Genomic DNA, 27,208 nt, shown 5'->3' with positions numbered 1-27,208 from the left:
ACTGACCATGATTCAAGGTACATGGAACTAACTAACAAGCAAATCTGTCTACATCTCTCCTAGCACCACATCTTGAACACTTTGATACTCTTCTATCTTGTTTTTGCAACATCTATGATTCACTTTAGTATTATGCTGTGCTGCAGACGTTCAGTCTCAGAAATTTCTTTCTCAAACTGAGGCCTACATTTAATACTAGTAGAATTTTTTTGGCCAGGAATGCCCACTTCAGTTGTGCTTGCATGCTTTTTATATCCACCTTACCTCATCCATTATGTGTTTTTTCCTGGCTACATAGCAGAGTTCCTTAACTTCATCTACTTCATGATCACAAATTATGATGTTAAGTTTCTCACTAATCTCAATTCTACTACTCATCACTTTTGTTGTTCCTTCATTTACACTCAGCCCAAATTTTGTGCTCATTGGATTGCTGTTCCATTCAACAGATCCTGTAAATCTTCCTAAATTTTACTGAGGATAGCAGTGGCATCAGCAAATCTTAGCTGACATCCTTTCACCCTGAATTTTAATACAATCCAAAAACTTTATTTTATTTCAAACATGTCATCTTTGGTGTAAAGACTGAATAGTAGGGGAAGAAGACTTCATCCCTGCCTTACACCAATTTCAATCTGAGCAGTTCATTCTTGGTCTTTCATTCGTATAGTAACTTGTGGTACTTCCACATATTACATCTTTCCCTGTAGCTTACACTTATTTTTCTGAGAGATTCGAATATTTTGTACTATTTTCAATTTTTTAATGCTTTTTCTAAATGGACAAATACTTTAAGTGTCTTACATTTTCTTAAGCTTGCATCCATTACCAATTGCAGGGTTGGAACCGCTTCCCTGGTGCCTTTACCTTTCCAAAATCTGAACTACTTCTCATCTGATAGATCCTCAGTTTTCTTTCCCATTTATCTGTATAACGTATTCTTCTCAGTAACTTGGAATCATGAACTATATAGCTGATGTGTGACAGTTCTTGCACATTCTGTCTTTGGGATTGTGAGGGTAGTATTTTTCTGAAAATCTGTTGGTATATTTCCAGTCTCATGGGTTATACGTACCAACTTAAACAATTGTTTGGCTGACACTGCCTCCAGTGCTAAACCTGTGCAGTTCTCTCCACATCTGCACAGCTTCTGCTCCAATAAGCCTGTCAGCTCGCTTGCTGACTTCAAGCATTTAACCCCTCTAAAATTCCTCCTCCCACTTTTTTCATTCATCTATTGAACAATTCCTTAATGCCTCACAAGTCCTGTGAACCTATCCCTTCATTCAGTCTAGCTCTCTCTATCCTCACTGATTCAGTACCTCTTCATTAATTATTCCCTCTGCCTTCCTGTGTGTGTTCTTCTGTAGCACCACATTTCAAAAACTTTTACTCTCTCCTTGCCCCTTGCCCTTATTGTTCTTTGTCCACATTCTAGTTCCAAATAAGGTTATGTTCCTAACAAATACTATCTACCATTTGAATTTATTTTGTTCTGTGATATTTCTGTTTTTTTTTCTTTTTTTTTTTTAAGAAAGCTTGCCTTGCTGTTGCAATATGAACCTTTACTTTTGGCGTCATCAATGATTTTGCTGCCAAAATAGCAAAACTCCTCTGCTACTTAAAGTGTCTCATGTCCTGATCCAATCTCCTGATTTAATTCGAAAACACTGCATTGCCTTGTTTTACTTTTGTTGCTTTTCATTGTATAACAATTTGTCAAGGCACTGTGAATTCCATTCGTCTTCACTACCAAGTCCTTTACCCATCTCCAGCAAAACTTTAATATCATTGACACACCTTAATGGTTTTTTTTCTTCTCAGTGATCTTATTTCCTTTTCCAAATTGCCCTTTTATTTCCTTTGCTGCTTGCCTATGTACAGAGGAATAAGATGAGGGATAGGCTACAATGCTGCCTCACTCACTTCTGGATTACAGCCTGCCTTTTTCATCTTTTGAATCTTATAGCTGCAGTCTGGTGTTTGTAAAAGTTTTAGAGAAAGTTACACTCCTTGCATTTTATCATTGATAACTTCAGAATTTTTAAGCATATTGTGAAAAGCTTTCCTAAATCTACAACAGCAATAAATGCAGAGTTGTCTTTTGTCCTTACGTCTTCTAAGATAAGTTGTATGGTCAGTATTGTCTCGCATTTTGCTGAGTTCTCTGGAACTCAACCTGATCTCCTGTAGGTGGGATACCCCAGCCATTCCATTCCTATATAAAGAATTTGTGTAACAGTTTTGTAAGCATAATTTATTAAACTGACAACTTGGTAATGCTCTCACTTTCAGACACTCTTCTTTTATATTTTAAATCTTCAGTCATCTTCAAGTCTGAGGACGTTTGGCCTGACTCACATATTGTATATACTTTGTGAAACAGTTCTGGTATTGTTGGCACTAGCAAGGCTCTTAACAGCTTAATGGAATGGTATCTTTTTCCGGTGCATTGATTCGGTTCGAGTCTTTCAATATTGCATAAAATTTTTCTCCAATTATCACATCATCTACTTAGTCCTCCATTTTCTGAGATAGCATAAAAAAACATTTCATTTAAGAGCATGTATGCGATAGTGGAAACCTCTGTAATAGGTCCCCATACCTCATATATCTATCGTTGCTCCCGATAGTATGTTTTGAAAAGCCATCCCAACCTTTATACCTCACTAGTGTTTACAATGTATCATAATTAAACTGCAAACTAGCACACTGATTGTTAGTTTTAACTTCAGCTCTTCTTACCAATGTCCACAGACTGTTGCAGGAGCGTACTTCTCGGGATATTTTCATTTCATTTTAATTTTCAAAATGTCTGACCGAGGAAAAACTGAGATGATACGTTGAAGACGGTACAATAAGAAGCCTAACAAGATTTTAGAAACATGACGAAACTTGTGAAAGTCTTCACAGTTATATCTAGAACACATTGTTTCATGCAAGAAAAGTGAAGGGCGCGTTACAGCATAACTTACTACTGGAGAAATCTGCTGAGTTTTATATTACGAAGCGAAGAAAACTTAAACTGTTATAATGGAGTACCTTTTTTTCTGGGAGTGTATTTCTATGTCTCTGTGCGCCACATGAAACGATTACCGATTTGTTGAGAAAATATCTCATTTCCATTTTGAGGAAGTGGAGTACGACAAAATCTTTACGTCGCAAGTATTGCCTGAAATCCCACCAGTTCCAGTACTTTGGTCCGGGGTGGGTGACTTCATGCTAGCAAAAATGAGAGAAAAAGGTGCGTTCGGGAGTTTGGCCGTTTCTCCGAAGAATGGCTTAGTCGGAGTCGGGTCAGTGGCTGCAGAGGGAAAAGTTCGGCTGGAACGACCGCCGCCCGCAGAATTTTCAATCTTGCGGTGAAGGGGGACGGCGGAGAGGGGCAGCTAACAACCGACGCCGCGGGGGAAAACCTGTTGAGGCGCCTGAGAGGGGAAGCTCTCAAAGGCTTGCGCAGCGGCAGGAGGCGGCCGTGACGTCACAAGCGGCAGCTGGCGCTCTGTGCGAAATCTGCGCTGATCCCAGGGGAGTGCGACGGCGGCACAGTGAGCGCGATCTGGTCTGTTTCCTCGATTGACAAATTCGTGCATTTATCTGCGTTTACGTCAGTAAATAAGCTTTCGCTTGTATCTCGATGGTAACTTCGATGAAATTTCCTTAATGGGTGGACTCGAATGGGATTGATAATCCAAATAACCGCAAATGATACAGGGCTTAGTGAACACATGGTTGTTGTAGCGAGACTGAGTACCGCAATTCCCAAATCGACCAAAAATAAACGAAAAATTCTTCTATTCAAAAAGAATTCATTTCCACTCCTTCCAAATTAACAAGTAAGTATAGACAGGTGTGGCTTGAATTTAGAGAATAGTATAGACAGAAATTGGGAGATTTATACCAAATAAATTAACAAAAGATGAAGATGATTTCCCATGGTACACAAAACAGGTCAGACCACTGTTGCAGAAAATACGAAAAGACCATGCCAAATTTAAACGAATGCAAAATCCTCAAAATTAGCGATCTTTTATAGAAGCTGGAAATTTAGCACGGACTTCAGTACGAGGTACTCACAATAGTTTCCACAACGAAACTTTATCTCGAAAACCGGCAGATTCAGTCTGGAACCGCGCGACCGCTACGCTCGCAGGTTCGAATCCTGCCTCGGGCATGGATGTGTGTGATGTCCTTAGGTTCGTTAGGTTTAAGTAGTTCTAAGTTCTAAGGGACTGATGACCTAAGATGTTAAGCCCCATAGTGCCCAGAGCCATTTGAACCATCTGAAACCGGCAGAAAATCCAAAGAAATTCTAGGCGTTTGTAAACTATGGCAATGGCAAGAGACAGTCTGTTCTCTGCGCGGTAGCATGAATACACTGTCGATAACAGTGCTGATAAAACGGTGTTACTAAACACAGTCTTCTGAAATTCCTTCATCAGAGCAAACGAAGCAAATATTTGAGAATTTGAATCAAGAACAGCTGCCAACATGAGTAACTTAAAAGTAGGTATCCTCGGAATAGTGAACCAGTTTAAATCGCTTAATAAAAGCGTCTTCCGTCCAGATTGTATACGAGGTTCTTGGCAGAGTTCGCTAGTGCAATAACTCTGTACTTAGCAATCATATACAACCGCTCGTTCCACGAAAGATCCGTACCCAAAGACTGGAAAGTTGCACAGGTCACACTAGTATTCAAGAAAGGCAATAGGAGTAATCCAATAAATTACTGGCCCATATCATTCATTAACTTCGATATGCAGCAGGATTTTGGATCATATTTGTGTTCGAACATTATGATTTACCTCGAAGAGAACAATCTGTTGACACATAGGCAACACGAAATTCTGAGTGCCTTCACAGGTGATTTCAATCTGATTCCGTATTTCTAGATTTCTAGAATGCTGTGGACACCGTACCTCACAAGCGAGTTGTAATCAAAAGATGTGCGTATGGAATTAGTCTCACTAATGGGACTGGATTCGAGATTTCCTGTCAGACAGTTCACAGTTCGTAATAACTGACGAAAAGTCATCGAGTAAAACAGAAGTGATTCCTGACGTTCCCCAAGGTGGTGTTATAGACCCTCTGCTGTTCTTATCTACATAAAAGATTCGTGAGACAATGTGGGCAGCCGCCTTAGATTGTTTGCAGATGATGCTGTCGTTTATCATCTAGTAAAGTCATCATAAGATCGAAACTAACTGCAAAACGATTTAAATAAGATATCTGTATGGTGCAAAAATTGGCAATTGACTCTAAATAATGAAAAATGTGAGGTCATCCACATGAGTGCTAAAAGGAATCCGTTAAACTTCGGTTACATCAATCAAATCTAAAGGCTGTAAATTCAGCTAAATACCTAGGAATTAACATTACGAAAAACTGAAATTGGAAGGAATGCATAGAAAATGCTGTGTGGAAAGCAAACGAAAGACTGCATTTTATTGGCAGAACATTTAGAACATGCAACAGGTCTACTGAAGTGACTGCCTACACTACGCTTACCTGTCTGCTTTTGGTGTATGAGGGATCCTTACCAGATAGGATTAACGGAGTGCATCGAGAAAGTTCAAATAAGAGTAGGACGTTTTACATTATCGAGAAATAGGGTAAAGAGTGTCACGCGCATGAAACAGGGTTTGGGGTGGACATCATTAGAAGAAAGGCGTCTTACGTTGCAGCGGGATCTACTCACGTAATTTCAGTCACCAACTTTATCCTCCGACTGATAAAATATTTTGCTGACGCCGACCTACATAGGGGGAAACAATCATCATAATAAGACATGGGAAATCAGACCTTGCACGGAAAAACGTAGGTGTTCATTTTTTTCCGCGTGGTGTTCGACTTTGAAATGATAGAGAATTAGTGGGAAGGTGGTTCGATGAGCCATGTGCCAGGCACTTAAGTGTGATTTGCAGAGTAGACATGTATGAAGCTGTAGAAATAATAAATTACTTGAAGAGCCCATAATATACTGGGCTGTCATAAGAAGGCAGATGATTGGGCAATGTGCAGAGCACTACGTACCAATTCTAACGTATTTCTATCACGTCCGTCTGTAGCGTATTCTTCAAAGTGCGCGTAGCACACTTCGCATTGATTTCCAGCTAATCAACTTTCAATGTCCACGTCCTACACTCCGTCGTAAAATGGCTGCGGATTGTGGCATACATTTTCTGTCGGTATCCCATAGTGCTCCCATGGGATATGGGTTACAACAACCATGGCGACCAAAGCATAGTGACGTTATTGGCCGGCCGAGGTGGCCGAGCGGTTCTAGGCACTACAGTCTGGAACCGCGCGACGCTACGGTCGCAGGTTCGAATCCTGTCTCGGGCATGGATGTATGTGATGTCCTTAGGTTAGTTAGGTTTAAGTAGTTCTAAGTCCAGGGGACTTATGACCTCAGATGTTAAGTCCCATAGTGCTTAGAGACATTTGAACCATTTTTGAGCAAACGTATTACGATGAATTACATATTGAATGGAAAGCTATAATGAGTGACTTTCATCTGTTACTTTGGCTCATGATCTACAGATATTATTATAGTTGTTTTTATGGTTTGTATACAGGAAAAGGAGGAATAGTAAATACTTTAGTAATAGTATACACAAGTTAAGATGAAATATTCCTTGTAACATGCGTATAATTGGTTTTTGGTTACAAAGCTACAGGTGATTACAGAGATCAGTTTCCGCTTCACGTGTTGCTGCTGTGGGTTAATTTACCTATTCTCATTCTCGTTTTTAAGCTCAAGTAGATGAGATGTGCTTGTGTTCACATAATTGATTTTTACAACTGCGCGCCGGCCGCGGTGGTCTCGCGGTTCTAGGGGCGCAGTCCGGAACCGTGCGACTGCTACGGTCGCAGGTTCGAATCCTGCCTCGGCATGGATGTGTGTGATGTCCTTAGGTTAGTTCGGTTTAAGTAGTTCTAAGTTCTAGGGGACTGATAACCACAGCAGTTGAGTCCCATAGTGCTCAGAGCTATTTTTACAACTGCGATTGCGACTGTGATTTATTCGCCAATTCCGCTGTATCGTTTCTGTGTAGTTCAAGAATGCCACACGTATTTACTAACACTGAGTATATGATAGTGCAGTTTTGAGCTCAGTTTCCGTGCCTGCAGAAAATAATAATAAATTAAGGATGGGTGCACCTTCTTGGAAGTATACAAAATATTGTTTTAACACTCAAACATGTTTTAGCACAGTTTTTTTTCTTTTATTTTACACTGTGTGTGTTCTGTGGCTGCCAACCGAAGTCAGCCACAGGTTTAAATTAGTATACCATGTCGTGATTGCAGTATTTGACTAGTGCTGAGCTGTGATAAGTTTGTTTTTGTGTGCCGAAGGTGTTTTTGTGTTGAATTTCTTGAAAAGAGCTTCCAGCATTATTGGAAGAAGTTGCAGCATAACTGCAAACGTCAGTGACTCATCATTCAATCTAACATTTCCGCGAAGGTGAATCGGCATGAATAGACACGTTTCCTAGCCCCTAAGGTTCTCGAACATTACGCGCCGAAATATTTGTTGTGGGGAGAAAGAAAACGTAAACACGAGAGACGAACTAAACGTTCGGATTATGGATAGTGCTGTCCCATACCAAGAGGAGAGTTACTCGTGGTGTCATCAATAGAATATGAAAGTGCATTGAAGTCGAAGGTGTAATTACGAAAATGGACTTTGAACTTAATCAGTTTCCACTTATTGTGAGTATTTGCCTGCCAATCTAACAGTTGTACATCTGTAAAAAAAATAAAAATTGGAGTCATGTTATATATAGTATATAGTCTATACTAACCCACACTAAAACATTTATGAGCCCTAGAGCAGGGATTGTCTGCAGGGGAGCGACTGTTAAAAAACTAGGTTTTCGAAACAGGCACAAGTTACACTTTGTATTTTTTATACAAAGTGCGACTTGTGGCAGTTATCGAAAACTTGTTTTGCGAGTCGTCCTAAGTCACCCAAAAGACCTCAGGTGTGTCAGTTCCATACAATGTACTGTTTTATTTACAAAGTTCTTGACCAAGATAACTACCCCCTCCGTAGTCTTTTGTATACGTTGTTCTACAGCTGCCGTGAATTTGTTGAGGAACGTCATTTTCCTGTGTAGCCTCTTTTTTTTATTCTTGAGGTTATCACTTTATTTCATGCTTTAGATGTTAGCTAATTTCGCCCCCTTCGGCATTTTCAAGCTACCTCTGTTACTAGCAGCCCAGTAAAGAGCTGTAATCATATACCATCTTATGCTGTACACATCTGTGTGGAGGAAGCAACATCGGATGGCGTCCTTGCATATGTATCTAAGACTTTGACTGCCCCATGTGTTGTTCAAATGGTTCAAATGGCTCTTAGCACTATGGGACTTAACATCTATGGTCATCAGTCCCCTAGAACTTAGAACTACTTAAACCCAACTAATCTAAGGACATCACACAACACTCAGTCATCACGAGGCAGAGAAAATCCTTGACCCCGCCGGGAATCGAACCCGGGAGCCCGGGAGCGGGAAGCGAGAACGCTACCGCACGACCACGAGCTGCGGTCGTGTGTTGTTCCATTTTAAATGTTACGTTAAGGTATTTTTATGTGTTGTAGGCTGGCAAAGTGGGAAAACCCGTTTATGGATTGCATTTTTCTCTTCTTGCATACATAGTTCACGTCTGAGATAGTTAGTTATTGCCCATAACTACTATGATCGTGCGAAACTGTTATTAAGGATGCCAGCAGATGTTGCTTCCTTCATCGATGTGAGGAATATAAGTTGCTATACGTTTACAGTGTTGCACTGTGGTGCAGGTAAGGGTCCTACCACACTGGGACGCCGCGGCTGCTCTGCTGGCACTGCTCTCACCTGCCGGCACAATTCCTCAGCAAAGAGATCATCTGCTCTCTGTATCGAAATGAACGTAGAAAATATACACTACTGGCCATTAAAATTGCTACACCAAGAAGAAATGCAGGTGATACACGGGTATTCATTGGACATATATGTTATACGAGGGCTATCCACAAAGTACATTACGTTTTGGAATTAAAAATAAATAAAGTATTGGAAATTTTTTTATTATATACAGATGAAAGCCACACTTAAATACTACTTTTCTACATAGTTGCCATTTAAATTAAGGCACTTATCGTAGCGATGGACGAGCTTAGAAATTCCTTCGTCGTAAAATTCGGCCGCCTGCGCCTTCAACCACGTAATGACTATCTTTTGGGACAGAAAAGGTGTGTTTTTTGTGGATTTCCTGGAAAGAGGCACTACAATAAACTCTCAAAGGTATTGCCAAACTATGCACAACCTCAGAAGAGCAATACAAAACAAGCACGGGGGAAAGTTGGGCTCAAAGATCTTGCTGATTCACGACAACGCCCGGGCCCACACAGCAAATGCCACTCGTGAAGTTCTCGAATCTTTTAAGTGGGAGTTGTTTTCTCATCCGCCTTACAGTCCCGACCTGGCACCGAGCGACTTCCACTTATTCCCAGCAATGAAGAAGTGGTTGGCTATACAGCGTTTTGATGACGACGCACAGCTTCAAGAAGACGTAACCACGTGGTTGAAGGCGCAGGCGGCCGAATTTTACGACGAAGGAATTTCCAAGCTCGTCCATCGCTACGATAAGTGCCTTAATTTAAATGGCAACTATGTAGAAAAATAGTATTTAAGTGTGGCTTTCATCTGTATATAATAAAATTTTTTCCAATACTTTATTTATTTTTAATTCCAAAAAGTAATGTACTTTGTGGATAGCCCTCGTACCAGAACTGACATGTGATTACATTTTCACGCAGTTTGGCTGCATAGATCCTGAGAAATCAGAACCCAGAACAACCACCTCTAGCCGTAATAACGCCTTGGTACGCCTGGGCATTGACTCAAACAGAGCTTGGATGCCGTGTACAGGTACAGCTGCCCATGCAGCTTCAACACGATACCACAGCTCATCAAGAGAAGTGACTGGCGTATTGTGATGAGCCAGATGCTTGGCCACCATTGACCAGACGTTTTTAGTTGGTGAGAGATCTGGAGAATGTGCTGACCAGGGCAGCAGTCCAACATTTTCTGTATCCAGAAAGACCCGTACAGGGCCTGTAACATGCAGTCGTGCATTATCCTGCTGAAATGTAGGGTTTCGCAGGGATCGAATGAAGGGTAGAGGCACGAGTCGTAACACATCTGAAATGTAACGTCCACTGTGCAAAGTGCCGTCAATGCGAACAAGAGGTGACCGAGATGTGTAACCAGTGGCATCCCATACCATCACGCCAGGTCATACGGCAGTATGGCGATGACGAATACACGCTTCCAATGTGCGTTCACCGCGATGTCGCCAAACACGGATGCGACCATCATGATGCTGTAAACAGGACCTGGATTCATCCGAAAAAATGACGTTTTGCCATTCGTGCACCCAAGTCGTCGTTTAGTACACCATCCCAGGCGCTCCTGTCTGTGATGCAGCGTCAAGGGTAACTGTAGCCATGGTCTCCGAGCTGACAGTCCGTGCTGCTGCAAACGTCGTCGAACTGTTCGTGCAGATGGTTGTTGTCTTGCAAACGTCCCCATCTGTTGACTCAGGGATCGAGACGTGGCTGCACGATCCGTTACAGCCATGCGGATAAGATGCCTGTCATCTCGACTGCTAGTGATTCGAGGCCGTTGGGATCCAGCACGGCGTTCCGTATTACCCTCCTAAACCCACCGATTCCATATTCTGCTAACAGTCATTGGATCTCGACCAATGCGAGCAGCAATGTCGCGATACGATAAACCGCAATCGCGATAGCCTACAATCCGACCTTGATCAAAATCGGAAACGTGATGGTACGCATTTCTCCTCCTTACACGAGGCATCACAACGTTTCACCAGGCAACGCCAGTCGACTGCTATTTGTGTTTGAGAAATCGGTTGGAAACTTTCCTCATGTCAGCACGTTGTAGGTGTCGCCAACCTTGTGTGAATGCTCTGACAAGCTAATCATTTGCATATCACAGCATCTTCTTTCTGTCGGTTAAATTTCGCGTCGGTAGCACGTCATCTTCGTCTTGCTTGGCTCATGTGAGTGTCGGTCCGCCCCTGCCCCACTGTGCTGTTGCAGACGCGGCAGGGCCAGCTGGAGGAGCGGCTGCCGCTGCTGGCCGTGGCGCTGCCCCCCTGGTTCTCGCAGCGCTACCGCGCCGCCGCGCGCAACCTGCGCCGCAACGCGCGCCGCCTCAGCACGCCCTTCGACCTGCACCGCACGCTGCTCGACCTGGTGCGGCCCGACCGCGCGCTCCTCGACCACCAGCTGCTGCGCCGCAGAGAGCGAGGTACCCAGCCACACGGCGCCACCTGCGCTGCTGCGCCCTTAAATACGAGGGCAGTTCAATAAGTAATGCAACACATTTTTTTTCTCGGCCAATTTTGGTTGAAAAAACCGGAAATTTCTTGTGGAATATTTTCAAACATTCCCGCTTCGTCTCGTATAGTTTCATTGACTTCCGACAGGTGGCAGCGCTGTACGGAGCTGTTAAAGTGGCGTCTATAACGGATGTGCATTGCAAACAACGGGCAGTGATCGAGTTTCTTTTGGCGGAAAAGCAGGGCATCTCAGATATTCATAGGCGCTTGCAGAATGTCTACGGTGATCTGGCAGTGGACAAAAGCATGGTGAGTCGTTGGGAAAAGCGTGTGTCATCATCGCCGCAAGGTCAAGCAAGACTGACTGATCTCCCGCGTGCGGGCCGGCCGTGCACAGCTGTGACTCCTGCAATGGCGGAGCGTGCGAACACACTCGTTCGAGATGATCGACGGATCACCATCAAACAACTCAGTGCTCAACTTGACATCTCTGTTGGTAGTGCTGTTACAATTGTTCACCAGTTGGGATATTCAAAGGTTTGTTCCCGCTGGGTCCCTCGTTGTCTAACCAAACACCATAAAGAGCAAAGGAGAACCATCTGTGCGGAATTGCTTGCTCGTCATGTGGCTGAGGGTGACAATTTCTTTTGTCAAAGATTGTTACAGGCGATGAAACATGGGTTCATCACTTCGAACCTGAAACAAAACGGCAATCAATGGAGTGGCGTCACACCCACTCCCCTACCAAGAAAAAGTTTAAAGCCATACCCTCAGCCGGTAAAGTCATGGTTACAGTCTTCTGGGACGCTGAAGGGGTTATTCTGTTCGATGTCCTTCCCCATGGTCAAACGATCAACTCTGAAGTGTATTGTGCTATTCTTCAGAAATTGAAGAAACGACTTCAGCGTGTTCGTAGGCACAAAAATCAGAACGAACTTCTCCTTCTTCACGACAGCGCAAGACCTCACACAAGTCTTCGCAACCGAGAGGAGCTCACAAAACTTCAGTGGACTGTTCTCCTTCATGCACCCTACAGCCCCGATCTCGCACCGTCTGATTTTCATATGTTTGGCCCAATGAAGGACGCAATCCGTGGGAGGCACTACGCGGATGATGAAGAAGTTATTGATGCAGTACGACGATGGCTCCGACATCGGCCAGTGGAATGGTACCGTGCAGGCATACAGGCCCTCATTTCAAGGTGGCGTAAGGCCGTAGCATTGAATGGAGATTACGTTGAAAAATAGTGTTGTGTAGCTAAAAGATTGGGGAATAGCCTGGTGTATTTCAATGCTGAATAAAACAACCCCTGTTTCAGAAAAAAAATGTGTTGCATTACTTATTGAACTGCCCTCGTAGATGCTGTTTCACGAACGACGCAAGTGCTGTGTCCGGCGTGATACGAAAACCGACACCGGACAGGGTAGTAGGCAAGCCCCGAACGCCTCACAGGCCCCCGACCTCCAGTGACCAAGAAGGAAAAAGGGAAGTCAGTGTGGAGTTTAACAGTTGGGTTGGGTTGTTTTGGGAAGGAGACCAGACAGCGAGGTCATCGGTCTCATCGGATTAAGGAAGGAAGTCGGCCGTGCCCTTTCAAAGGAACCATCCCGGCACTTACCTGAAGCCGTTTAGGGAAATCACGGAAAACCTAAATCAGGATGGCGGGACGCGGGATTGAACCGTCGTCCTCCCTAATGCGAGTTTAACAGTCCCGTCGACAGTGACGAAATTAGAAAACACAAGCTACAATTGCGAGACGATGGGAAAGGAGGTCAGCCGTGTCCTTTCCAAAGGAACTATCCCAGCATCTGCGCCTAGCGATTTAGGGAAACCGCAGAAAACTTAACGTGGGTAGGACGTCAAATGGACTGACTTGGAGCACGAGAGGCACCAGATGACATTTTAATTTCCACTGTCTATACTTTTACAAGCAAATTCATAAAAGTTTGTCAGCATGACCAGGAGGGACTCAGGATTCATACTCGTAGCAGCGGAAGTTCAAAAACATAACAAAATAATTTTTTTTACATGTGAAATTTTATCATTTTTTTTCACTTACTATTGGCTGCATTTATTGCTATAGGTACACTTTTCTTCACAAGTAAGACAGACTGTTCGATAAATTTTGCACAGCACACAAACCATACTCACAGGTGTCTGAAACTCTAGGAGCTATTTAATTTATGAAAAAATGAATGAGCTGCTACGTTTTAAACTTCATGTTCAGAAAAAAATCAAATTTAGTAGTTAATTATCTCAATTTTTACCACAGTTTTTAATAGATTTGGAAAATTCTAGAGTTTCATACACCTGTAAGTATGGTTTGTATGCTGTGCAAAATTCATCAAAGAATCTCTCTTACTTGTGAAGAAAAATGTACCTATAGCAACAAATGCAGCCAACACTAAGTGAAAAAATGATGAAATTTCATATCTAAAAAAAATTTATTTTGTTATGTTTTTGCACTTCCACTGCTATGAGTGTGAATCCTGAATCCTTCCTGGTCATTCTGACAAAGTTTTATGAATTTATTTGTAAAAGTATAGACAGTAGAAAAAAATGTCCTGTGGTGCCTCTCCTGCTCCAAGTCGGCCCGTTTGACGTCCTATCCCCCTTAACCTACCGGGTGGTTATAATTATACCTTTCTCTATGTAACATGTTATAAGACAGAAACTAATTACCGTAGGAGTACCAGACTCGGTATCATTAATGTCCAGATTATGGATCCGCAGGTCGTGGTCTCGAGGTAGCGTTCTCGCTTCCCGAGCACGGGGCCCCTCGTTCGATTCCCTTCAAGGTCAGGGATTTTCACCTGCCTCGAGATGACTAGGTGTTTGTGTTGTCCTCATTGTTTAATCATCATTCATGAAAGAGGCGAGTTTGGACTGAGCAAAGGTTGGGAATTTCTACATGCGCTGATATCCGCGCAGTCGAACGCCCCACAAACCAAACATCATCATCATTATTATCATCCAGATTATGGGTGCATGATTTCAATACGTCACAGTGCCACCGTCCAGTTCCAGCTTTGGCCACCAAGTGCCCTGATAAGTCATCATAATTCATACTCTCACACTTCTGATCAGTAGCAGTGCACTTTTTTAGCTATCAACATGAGCTCGGACAAAGGAGCAGGGCGTTACTGGTGAAGTTCTATTATGAAAACAACAGTAATGTTGCAGCTGCACTTCGAGAACATCGCCGACTGAAAGGATTACGGAAGGGTCCTCTTTCTTCACCAGCTGTGCGGAACATGATGAAGAAGCTCGAATCAACTGGAGAACTGGGCGTTGATCCGGGAAGAGCCCCACGACCGGTTGCACCGCAAGTGGTTGATGAAATCGATGTTGCTATGGCAGACAATGCTGCGCGCAATTTCCGATCGTGAGGCAGTGCGCGTGCTGTGTCACGACGGTCGAAGATGCCGTGGTCCACTGTACGGAAGGTGCTTCGAACCATTCTCAAATGGTATCCGTACAACATCCATAACGTACAGCAGCTTGCACAACAGGACGCACAACGACGTGTTGACTTCGATCTCCACTTTCTTGGAAGCACAAAGTCTGCTCCTGTACCATCCTATGGACAGACGAAGCTCATTTGTCTCTGACGGGTGAGGTGAACACACAGAACTGCCAAGTCTGGAGATCTTCAGCCCCAGTCACTGTACTTGAAGTTCCTCTGTGTGGTGAACACGTCATCGTATGGTGCGCCTTCACAGTTACGTTCATCATTGGCCCAATCTTTTTTGAACAAGTTGGCGCCCAAGTACCAAAGACGTGCAGTGTGACTGTCCAGGTATATGCTTCACCAGCATGTGATACCCGACCTACAGAGGAGAGACGCATTGAACTCAACAGTTTCCATGCAAGATGGGGCCTCACCACACATCGCTCGTGAAGTTCACCTACTTCTCCAAAACAAACTTGGAAACGATCAAATTATGAGCCGATTGTTTCCAAATGCTTGGTCGGCACGATCACCTGGTCTCACTCCCTGTCATTTCTGGTTGCGGGGCTACCAGAAGGACAGGGTTTACCAGGGGAACATTCACTTATGTGCTGATCTGAAACGCAGCGTATGAAGAGAGGTAGCCAGCATACCTACGAACATGCTTCGTTCTGCTGTGCAGAATGCAATCCTGCGTTATCAGACACTTTTGGACACTGATGGGCGCCATATTGAGACCCTTTTGTAGCAGTAATTGTATCGGTATTAAAAGTGTTTCAGTTGACTTGATTCTGCATTATTCCTCTTCCCTATGTCCTTGAGATTAATACTACCAAGTTTGGTACTCGTAAGTAAGTTAGTTTCCGTGTTATAACTTGTTAAATAGAAAAAGTTTAATTGTAACCACCCGGTATACGGAGGGACACGGGGTTGAAACCATTTTCCTCTGAATGAAAATCCAATGTGCTGATCACTGCGCCACGTCGTTCGGTTCGAAGACCAAGATAGCAGCCGGCCGGAGTGGCCGAGCGGTTCTAGCCGCTACAGTCTGGAACCGCGCGACCGCTGCGGTCGCAGTTTCGAATCCTGCATCGGGCATGGATGTGTGTGATGTCCTTAGGTTAGTTAGGTTTAGGTAGTTCTAAGTTCTAGGGGACTGATGACCACAGCAGTTAAGTCCCATAGTGCTCAGAGCCACTTGAACCATTTTTTTGAACCAAGATAGCAGTCCTCGGATTAAAACTCATTCAAGACGGAGATGCAGTACTCTTCCCCTGCTGTTACGTATATAAATCGAAGAAACAGCGGCAGAAAAAAGGAACGATTCGAAATGGGATTATAATGCAGGATGAAAGGACATCAATAATATGATTCGCTGATGACATTGTTGTCTACAGAGAAAGGACGTGTTGAATTGAATGAGTAGTCTAGCAGTGCAAACTCTGATCAAACCAGAGAAAGAAGAAACCAACGAGACGTGGTAGCAATGAGATTAACAATAAACTTGTGAAAATAGGACGCCGTGAAATAGACGAAGGAATTCTACACTCCTGGAAATGGAAAAAAGAACACATTGACACCGGTGTGTCAGACCCACCATACTTGCTCCGGACACTGCGAGAGGGCTGTACAAGCAATGATCACACGCACGGCACAGCGGACACACCAGGAACCGCGGTGTTGGCCGTCGAATGGCGCTAACTGCGCAGCATTTGTGCACCGCCGCCGTCAGTGTCAGCCAGTTTGCCGTGGCATACGGAGCTCCATCGCAGTCTTTAACACTGGTAGCATGCCGCGGCAGCGTGGACGTGAACCGTATGTGCAGTTGACGGACTTTGAGCGAGGGCGTATAGTGGGCATGCGGGAGGCCGGGTGGACGTACCGCCGAATTGCTCAACACGTGGGGCGTGAGGTCTCCACAGTACATCGATGTTGTCGCCAGTGGTCGGCGGAAGGTGCACGTGCCCGTCGACCTGGGACCGGACCGCAGCGACGCACGGATGCACGCCAAGACCGTAGGATCCTACGCAGTACCGTAGGGGACCGCACCGCCACTTCCCAGCAAATTAGGGACACTGTTGCTCCTGGGGTATCGGCGAGGACCATTCGCAACCGTCTCCATGAAGCTGGGCTACGGTCCCGCACACCGTTAGGCCGTCTTCCGCTCACGCCCCAACATCGTGCAGCCCGCCTCCAGTGGTGTCGCGACAGGCGTGAATGGAGGGACGAATGGAGGCGTGTCGTCTTCAGCGATGAGAGTCGCTTCTGCCTTGGTGCCAATGATGGTCGTATGCGTGTTTGACGCCGTGCAGGTGAGCGCCACAATCAGGACTGCATACGACCGAGGCACACAGGGCCAACACCCGGCATCATGGTGTGGGCAGCGATCTCCTACACTGGCCGTACACCACTGGTGATCGTCGAGGGGACACTGAATAGTGCACGGTACATCCAAACCGTCATCGAACCCATCGTTCTACCATTCCTAGACCGGCAAGGGAACTTGCTGTTCCAACAGGACAATGCACGTCCGCATGTATCCCGTGCCACCCAACGTGCTCTAGAAGGTGTACGTCAACTACCCTGGCCAGCAAGATCTCCGGATCTGTCCCCCATTGAGCATGTTTGGGACTGGATGAAGCGTCGTCTCACGCGGTCTGTACGTCCAGCACGAACGCTGGTCCAACTGAGGCGCCAGGTGGAAATGGCATGGCAAGCCGTTCCACAGGACTACATCCAGCATCTCTACGATCGTCTCCATGGGAGAATAGCAGCCTGCATTGCTGCGAAAGGTGGATATACACTGTACTAGTGCCGATATTGTGCATGCTCTGTTGCCTGTGTCTATGTGCCTGTGGTTCTGTCAGTGTGATCATGTGATGTATCTGACCCCAGGAATGTGTCAATAAAGTTTCCCCTTCCTGGGACAATGAATTCACGGTGTTCTTATTTCAATTTCCAGGAGTGTATCTTGGAAGCAAAATAACACATGTCGGACAAACCAAGGAAGATATAAAAAGCAGACTAGCACAGCCAGAGAGGACATTCCTGGCCACAACAAATCTGCTAGTATCAAACATCGGTCTTACTGTGAGGAAAAAATTTCTGGGAATGTACGCTTAGGCATGGAATTGTACAGTAGTGCCCGTAGCTGAGTGGTGAGCGTGGATGTCTGCCCATGCGGACAACACGGGATCGTTTCCCGGTACTACCAAGGATTTTTCTTTGATCGGAGGACTGGTATGATGTGCACTCAGCGTCGTGATGCCAGTTGAGGAGCTACTTGACAGAGTAGTAGCGGCTTCACGGTCTGGAAAATTTGCAAAACGGCCAGGAAAGCTGTATGCTGTCCACTCGCCCCTGCACACCACATCCGCATGACGTCACATTGTAGAGGATGACAAGGCGGTTGGAAGACACCCCTTCAGCCTTCACGGCCTAGCGAGGAGGTCGTTTTATCGTATGGTAGTGAATCGTAGACTGCACGCACATGGAAGAACAGGAGAATCAAAGCATCTGACGCCATATAAGAATGATGAAGATTAGGTGCACTCGCAAGTTAAGGAATGAAGAGATTCTCTGCAGAGTCGGCGAGGAAAAGGAAGTATGGAAAACATTGGCTAAAAGAAGGGTCAGGAAGATAGTAAATGCGTTAAGACATCAGTGAAGAGCTTCCATACTACTAGAGGGAGTCGTAGAAGATAAAAACTGCAGGACAAGACAAATATTGGAATATATCCAACAAATAACTGAGGGTATTAGGTGTAAGTGATACTCTGAAATATGAAATGAAGAGGTAGGCGCAGGAGAGGAACTGGTGAAGGGCCGCATCACAGTTACCAAAAGACTGATTACAAAATAAATAAGTACAGATGAGTTGGGGGCTCTCATGGAAAGAAACCCATCAATATTTTCGCTCTATTTGGACATTCACACAGGTGTTGATCAGTATCATATGCTCACAGGGCGGTGCACAATCTCAGACTGAAATTTTACGTACATAGTTCACTGACAACAATGCAGATAATGTTCCTGGATGTCTCGATGTTAGTACCCCAGCCGACTATTGCCTTCTTTGCTTGACGGGTTGACTGATCCTGAAATTTTCTTTCTTTTGTGAAGAAACATGGCTACTTTTATCGGGTACTTTCCCTACTAGATAGTCGTTGGATTTCTGAAAAACCTCACCAGCCTCTGTAAGCCCTCCACGACTTGATTACAGGAATGTGGAATGCAATTACCTCAACACGACTCATTGGACCAGTTTTTTTCCATCTAACGATAACTTTAATGGATAAGGCATGATCAGAAATTGAGAGTACTCAGTCGTTTAAAAATCGAAAAGGCAGTACATTGAGAAATATTTCCAAGTACACGTTTGTACATCAAACACAATTTCTCAACGTACTTGTCTTCGTTCTCAATGCACTTTGTGAGCCAAAGACTGAGGTTTCTGATAATTTCGTCAAAAAAGTCTCCCATCGCCTCTGTGGTCCGTTGTTTGACGGCACTTTCGACCTCATCGTCGGTAGAAAACCTCTTCTGCACGTTAACGTAACTCAATAACTGTTTCATCAGAAGAAAAGAGTATTTCAGGATCAAAGTGTCCATTATGCACAGACATTACTGTGTAATGTTTTCGCTTGAGTTTTTGGGCAACACTGTGAGCAGATGCCACTCTCACATCGATCTGAAGTGCCAAATAGCTCAACGATCTTCCTTGACTTCTCGGCAAGACACTCGTCCAGTTCGCCTAAAGCCACTGTGCCACCGGCCAGTGTTTGAGGAGCGGACCGAAGGACACGCGGCGGTCAGAGCGTTTTCCTCCAGCGTTAGTTTCTACTCAGCGCCAGGCACAGATCTTCCTATGTACATGTAATAATAGTCTGTAGGTGGCGACTGGTAATTATTGGAATCACTGAACATAAATATCTGATATCGCCGTCACATTAAAGAGAGAAATGTTAATCATCAATAAAATGTTTTCAGTTATGTGATCACGTCGCCAAGTTGTTTTTGGGTACTGTTGCAAATATTGGTCTCTTCAGTCTGAAGTACAGTATTTACTAGTGGATCAGTGCCACAGTCATTTCTAATACGATGTGATTTTTATCTTACTCCTGAAGTCAGTTTGTCAAGAAAATCATTGAACTCTGTTTTGACTGCATGGCAGGAGTGACGAGGCAGAGAGTAATACCCTTTAATTCCTAAATGGAAGAACTTTTTCACGGTGATCCATTTAAGGACCAGATGTTGTAGCAGAAGTAGTGAGTTCAGCAGTAAGGGCAATGAAAGATGGGAAAACATCTCAAGTCCTTTGATGGTGAACAAGTAAATTTTTTTATAATTCAGGTATCAAACCTCAAAAATGAATAAAGTTAGAATTCTTAATCTTAAAAACAAAATCGACGAGCTAAAAAAGTAGTGACTACAGGACAGAGAGTTTCATGAGCCACCTCCTGAAAATATTTCTAAGATTTATCGACAAAAGACTCTACAAAGTTTGTCAGGAACTAACGGCATCTACACAGTTTCGCTTCAGAAATGTTTGCAGTACTCAAGAAGCTCTGTTCCGCATTCAAATCTTATTCCAGAGATTTAAAGATGTGATGTCTATGCCTGTTTAGTTGATTATCAAAAGGATTTTCACAGGGTAAAACTTTACAAGATACGTGAGATGCTAAAAAATGGATAGTGAACAAAGATTTTTTGAATAAATATGCTGCTTCGAGAGAAGAAAATAAGAAATCTGCCACATTAAAGATATGCCAAGGAGTGAGGCAAGGTTCTTTCTTGTCGCCACTGATAGCTAATCTTTATTCGGAATATAACTTCAAAGCAGCTCTTGAAAATGTCGGAGAATGAATCGTCTTGAATAGAGAGAAGCTGAACAATATCTGCTACGCCGAGCTTAGTGTTCAACGTCTTGAATCCTGAATCAACGGAGTTAGCGACTGTTATGTCCTAGAAATCGACATAAGTAAAACAAAATTAATGGTCATGAGCAAGGAAGATATACCACACAATCATCTAAACAATAGTAGTATTCTTATTGAACAAGTAAATAAACATACATATCTGAAAAGTAGATTAAAAATCAGCGGGATAGCTCGCAAGAAATTAAAGTTCTTACTGAAAAAGCCAGAGCTACGTTTTGTAAAATGGCTAATGTGTTAAAGAGCCATCACCTCTCAATCGGAACAAAATTAAGATTTTCACGTTGCCATCCCTTTCTGTGCAGCTGAGAACTGGATCATGCCCGAGACGACGCCCAAACAACTGGAGGCATTTGCGATGTGGCTGCACAGGAGTGCAGAGTGCTACGGACAGATAAAATTACTAGCAACGACATTCTCTACAAAATTAAAAAAGAAAAAGAAGTCCTAAACTTAATAAAATGCAGAAAATTACAACAATGTAGTGAGGAACGGATTCAGGTACAAACTGCTGCAGGACGTTCTTGAAGGATAGATATCTGGTAAAAGAGAACTGAACGAAGTGGGCTTCACACATGAGCGAGGAACTTTGGCGAACAAGCAAAATATAACTATGCTGGTCACCAACATCCGAAACGCATAGGTACTACAAGAAGAATAATTCCTATTGGGATGCAAGTGCTACTCTGATATTGAGAAGTTGACACAAGAGTAGAATCCGTGGCTGGCCTCATCGAACCAGCCACAAGAGCGATTAACAAAAAACTTTAAAAACGGTATTGGTTGGTACCGGCGAATGACGGGTAACCCAGTACGACGACGGATGTGGGCCCTCGTGGGATCCATTGCTGGCAATAGGAGAGAGATCTCAGTCTGCCTCAACTGGTGCAGCACTAAGTGTAGTGTCCGGAGACACACAGTACGCGACGTGTTCCCTCAGCACTCAGTAGAAAAATACTACTTCACCGTACTGCACTGCTCTTATTCACCGATACCAGCCGGTAGGAATTAAAATAAGAATTACTATGTAAGAACTGAACAAGGTACTGACCCACCAGTAAATAAACCACAGCGATTTGGGCGATTTAAAAGAGTGACCAAAATATTGATCTATAGAACAACATGTCGACGCAGTCACGTCCCCAGAAAAGTTTTACAGAAAATGACGATGGCTGTGGAAGCTTTAGCTCACACAGAAAAAGTGAAGGCATTACGCCCCCATCATTACGCAGAAATTTGCACACCCAACAGATTATTCACACTGTTTACTGTACATTGAATACTAACATAAGACAATAGATTGCGTCTGTATAGCTTCTCAAAGACCTATAGTTGAATTCTTTTATCTTGGCGGCTCGCACATGCCCGCCCAGACGCGGGAGATTGCTGCGTTGCCAGTTGCACACGACGCACGCGCCAATAGAAGCAGCGCCATAGTATAGCATAGTTCGCAAGCTTAGATTTAGGGGGGAGCGCGCAGTTCATGAAGTAAAGCCTCCACGGCCGCATTAACCCTATCGCTGTTACAAATACGTGCTCCCTGCATTCCGCGCTGTGCGCGATTTTGTCACTGCACTGCTCGCATGTGTAGACACACGGTGTTCCGGCTGCTTTGACACTCTTATCATTCGATTTCACAAAAACTATTTGGCCCAAAAATTTGATTTTTACACATCTTCTTGACTGATACCTTCCCCCCTTAAATGACTTAATTTTGTTTCGATGTTCTAAGCAGTTATCATGCAGCATTAAATATAGTAAACCTTTGCACGAAATTTTGAATAGTTTGCAGAGGTAAAAGTCCATAGAGTATACTTTCCGCATGGTCGATTTTAGTTGCCACAATGTTGAGAATGAAATGTGGACAAGATAACTAAATTTCATATAAAATTTACTGTATAACAATATCTCATTTAATTTAATTACCACATAGGTGTCATATGTAATATTGGGAAATATTCCGTCTTTCGCGACTGTAACAAAAGTTTTATTTACACCGGGCACGTTTGGCTTTATTTTAAAGCACTTCAATCAATCAAAAAGAAGTAGACAAAATACATTAAATAAAACTGTGGACTTACAAAAACATTAGGACTTGAATATACCGTCTATCAGTGAAGTCCTCTGAGCTATGTCAAATATATTTTTGTGTGTGGCACACAGAAACAACATTTATTTGCTAAAACACTGATCAGCCGACACAAACGTTGAATATTGTGTTACCGCAGCACAAAACTACGAAAGGTGACTTGGCAATGGAGGAGACAAAATATTGTCCACTGAAGATGCTTCAAAAGAGAGACCGGCATCTGGTCTAAACAAGTCGCTTTATTACAGTTGCAGAAGAGAAATATATTTCAATACCATTGGTAAAACTGCGACTGTGGAACAAAAACAAGAAAGAGAACATGAGTACCATAGTGTATGTGCCATACCTTTCATTGACTGAAGTGCTATAAAATAAAGCCAAACGTGCCCGGTGTAAATAAAACTTTTATTACAGTCGCGAAAGACGGAATATTTCTTAATATTACTTACGACACCTATGTGGTACTTTAGTACTGAATATCTCATTTAATTAAAGTGAAATGTAAATATAAATGTAATCCACAAAAACAGAACATCTTAGACTGGATGGGAATTTTTTTTGCGGATCAATGCGTCGTTGTAATACGTTTCGATTTAACGGAAAGCAAACAGTGTGAATAATGTGTTCCGTGTGTAAATTTCTTGGGGTGTAAACTTGGCCACGAGTTAGAAACACTGTGAAACAAGAGTCATCTGACCAAATGGCATTCTTCCATTGATTCATAGCCTAGGTTTCACGGCTTCGGCACCACGTATCCCTGTTACGGGCAATTGCACCACTGGTGAGTGGTTTTCTGTTTCCATCTCGCCTTGTAATTCCCTGCTTACAGAGCCCACTCCGTATTGCTTTGGTGCTGACAGTGATTGCCAGTGCGACATTCAGTTCTGGCAGTGACATTTGCAGCTCTTGTCCTCTTACTTTTCGTCGCAGTCCTCTTGAGTAACATCTGCCACGATCGCTCAACACGCACATTCTTCCGCGTTGTGACTTAGGAGATGATATACAATCTGTGGTGTCTATTCTGACATGTCCGACAGAGCAGTCACAATACTGTCGGTTGATGCAGCGGCCGTTAGTATCAAATTTCGAAGCAGAGACCGACGCCAGCTGAGATCGAGCTTCGAAATGATTCAGTAGTTAAAGTTGAAAATTTGTGCTGAACTGATATCCGAACCCGGATCACCCGTTTAACACGAGCAGTTGCCTTAACCGCCTCAGCCATCAAGACATGCTTCCCGGCCCGATCCAAATTCTCAACTTGCGACACGCTAGTACTGTCCACTGCCCATTTACCTACTTGCTCACACGAGTCGAGTATTCCCACAAGAGACTGGGATCCTGTTGCGCATCCTTACTGAAATTATCACACGGACCGATGTACTACAAACATTTGAAGTGTCTATTCTTTCTGACATATTTATCTTTAACGGTAGTTTATTATTCATCACAGGATTATGATTGTAGTTGAGGTGATTTATCAGGTGGTAAAGGTTTGTATAGTTTATTTATTTTATTTTTAATTACATTTAATGATGACATGATTCAGTGCTTAAGATTTATCGTTTAACTTTTATTTTTTAAATATTTATTTTAGTTACATTATATTATTATACTACCTAAGTAGCTTATCATCATAGGGATACTGAAGATGTTAAGGGAATATTTTTATTTTTAAGTGTATTTATAAATATAAATATACTGTCAGAAAAAAATGCAGCACCCTCAAGGACTGTATTCAGTGGTGCCTGCGTATAATACGTCTATACTGTGGACTGTAGTGTTAGTGGCTTATTTGTCACGGTCATAGGCGATCAAATGGTGTGCCAGTCCACCCTCTGTTTTGATTCTGCGAGTTGTAACTGTGCTGAGTTTAGAGATGATCATTTTTGTAACATCCATTCTAGGGTACATTCATCAAAGAGTATGTACTGTTGTTGAGCAGCTTCAGCCATTTGAATGGGGTGACATTGTGGGCCTGCAGGAAGCTGGATGGACATATCGATGGATTGCTGCATATGTTGCTGTGGAACATCCGCACACTCGTAGACCAGATTCTGGACGTCCATGTACTACAGGTGCACCTCAAGATAGTTGTGGCCGACCGGACATCATCCAGGGACCAAATCCGGTGACATGTTGCATTTTCTGCATCATCAGGAACCATTGGTACCGTCTGTTTGCAGCAAGACTAAGACTGTGTGTGCCCTGGCCAGGCTACCACTGGCCCACAACACCATCAAGCATGGCTACTCCAGTATTGTGAAAGAGTCAACTGGGGCATGGAATGGCCCTCAATTGTCGTCAGTTACAAAAATAACTTCTGACTGTGTGTGGATGATGGACGTACATGTCTATGGCATAGACCTAGTGAACTGCCAATGCCGGAGTGCTTTCGCCCATACCACACAGATAATGCTTCAAGGTAATGGCGGCCACCAGCCACAACTCGCATTCACATTTAGTGTTTCTGCAGGAAAAAGTAAACAATGCCTGCTACATTGCACTAGCTGTCACCCCCTGCTACTGGCATTTCTTCGACAGGAAGGTGATGTACTTTTTCAGAACAACTATAGGCACAGTGCATGTCTACATACGGCTTCTGTGACGCAATGTGCTCATCGTGCTGTAAAACAACTGTCCTGGCCAGCAAGAACACCAGATCTCTCGCCAACTGAATACGTATAGGACACGAGGCCACAAGGGCCATTGCCGAACAGAAACAAAAGGCACAAGATAATTTGGGACAGTCTTATCGCAGAATGGCATTCGGCATCTTCATGATTATTTGCATGTCAGAATACAGACCTATACTGATGTGCCTGTTTGGAGAACCTTTACTGTGATGTACGTGTTTCATTTGCTCTGAATTTGTTATCCTACAATGAAGAATTACCTGTCAATGCAGTTGTCAATAAAATTACCGTGTCCTTGAGGGTGTCCTATTTTTATCTGTAGCGTTTATTATTTTTACAAACAAAACGTAACGTCTTATTTAAACTATACAGGGTGTCCCATCTAAAGAGTCGTCAGGCTCTTTATCTCTGGTGTTTCGGCAGGTATTTGTAATTTCGTATTTGCAACGTGCAGCAGGAGTCAGCTCAAACAAACAGTGCTCGTCACGCGTTTCATGCGACTCCCAGTATCAACGGAAAGTGCCGGTTTGTTTCCAGTTACGAATTACTTTTAAAGCAGGGCCTTACGTGCCCATTCGATGCACCGGTCCTATATCAGTCTTGCGCGATGTTCGTTTTATCGATATGAATTACTAGAGACGGAAAAAGGCGAAGAATAACGAGTACTCCAGTAGAAGCCCGGCCCACACTGACTGCTACCGCCGTGCACCAGCTGTGCTCAGTTACTGCTGGAATAATGGTTTTTCTTCCGTTTTACTGTCCCTGGCAATAACCATCGATAAAACGAATATCGCGCCAAACTTATTTGGACCATTCTAAGGAATGGGTACGTAAAATCTTCCTTTAAAACTCATTTCGTTCATAATGGGAAACAAACCGTCGCCTCAGGGCTTCGCTTGAAAGACGTGATGAGCGATATTTGATTGGGCTGACCCCAGGTACATATTGCAAAAACATTTCAAACTTCTCCCGAAACAGAAGAGAAAATGCACTTGACAACTCTCAGGAGAGGCCCGATATAAAGCTTGACTCAAAAAGGGCCTTACAACTTAGGAATGATATAGAAATATATCGCGATAACTTACAGAATCGGTAGATGTGTCATTTTGTACCGAACAATCTCAAGTCTGATTTATGTAGTGCATCAGAACCCCATTTCGCGATCAGGAGTGCCAGCGTACTCCACAATTAAAATGGCGTCTTTACTGGTGTGGACTGTGCTCGCTGTAGGTTGAGTCGACATTTCATATCAGTAACATGGTAAACACCAACAAAAACTGCAGAATATGGGACAAGGAAAATCCAGACGCAACCCTGGAACACGTTCGTGGCAGCCCCAAAGTTAATACACTCCTGGAAATGGAAAAAAGAACACATTGACACCGGTGTGTCAGACCCACCATACTTGCTCCGGACACTGCGAGAGGGCTGTACAAGCAATGATCACACGCACGGCACAGCGGACACACCAGGAACCGCGGTGTTGGCCGTCGAATGGCGCTAACTGCGCAGCATTTGTGCACCGCCGCCGTCAGTGTCAGCCAGTTTGCCGTGGCATACGGAGCTCCATCGCAGTCTTTAACACTGGTAGCATGCCGCGACAGCGTGGACGTGAACCGTATGTGCAGTTGACGGACTTTGAGCGAGGACGTATAGTGAGCATGCGGGAGGCCGGGTGGACGTACCGCCGAATTGTTCAACACGTGGGGCGTGAGGTCTCCACAGTACATCGATGTTGTCG

At 43.8% G+C, this 27,208-nt stretch overlaps 2 protein-coding genes across 2 annotated transcripts in view; one reads left to right on the top strand and one right to left on the bottom strand.

The window, feature by feature from the left end:
* LOC126457087 (uncharacterized) overlaps nt 1-27,208 on the bottom strand; it is a 763,934-nt gene that overhangs the window by 515,051 nt on the left and 221,675 nt on the right. The gene's annotated exons all lie outside the window — the stretch shown is intronic.
* Nucleotides 1-27,208, top strand: part of LOC126455928 (uncharacterized) — an 82,829-nt gene that overhangs the window by 40,628 nt on the left and 14,993 nt on the right. Inside the window, exon 6 of the mRNA XM_050091685.1 lies at nt 11,117-11,274. Coding sequence (XP_049947642.1) covers nt 11,117-11,274 — 158 coding nt within the window. The remainder of the gene's footprint in view (nt 1-11,116; nt 11,275-27,208) is intronic.

Source organism: Schistocerca serialis, chromosome 2, assembly GCF_023864345.2.
Source record: "Schistocerca serialis cubense isolate TAMUIC-IGC-003099 chromosome 2, iqSchSeri2.2, whole genome shotgun sequence".
Taxonomy (NCBI): Eukaryota; Metazoa; Arthropoda; class Insecta; order Orthoptera; family Acrididae; genus Schistocerca; species Schistocerca serialis.
Note: the sequence above shows the minus strand (reverse complement) of the source record. Positions and strands in the feature narration are given on the sequence as shown.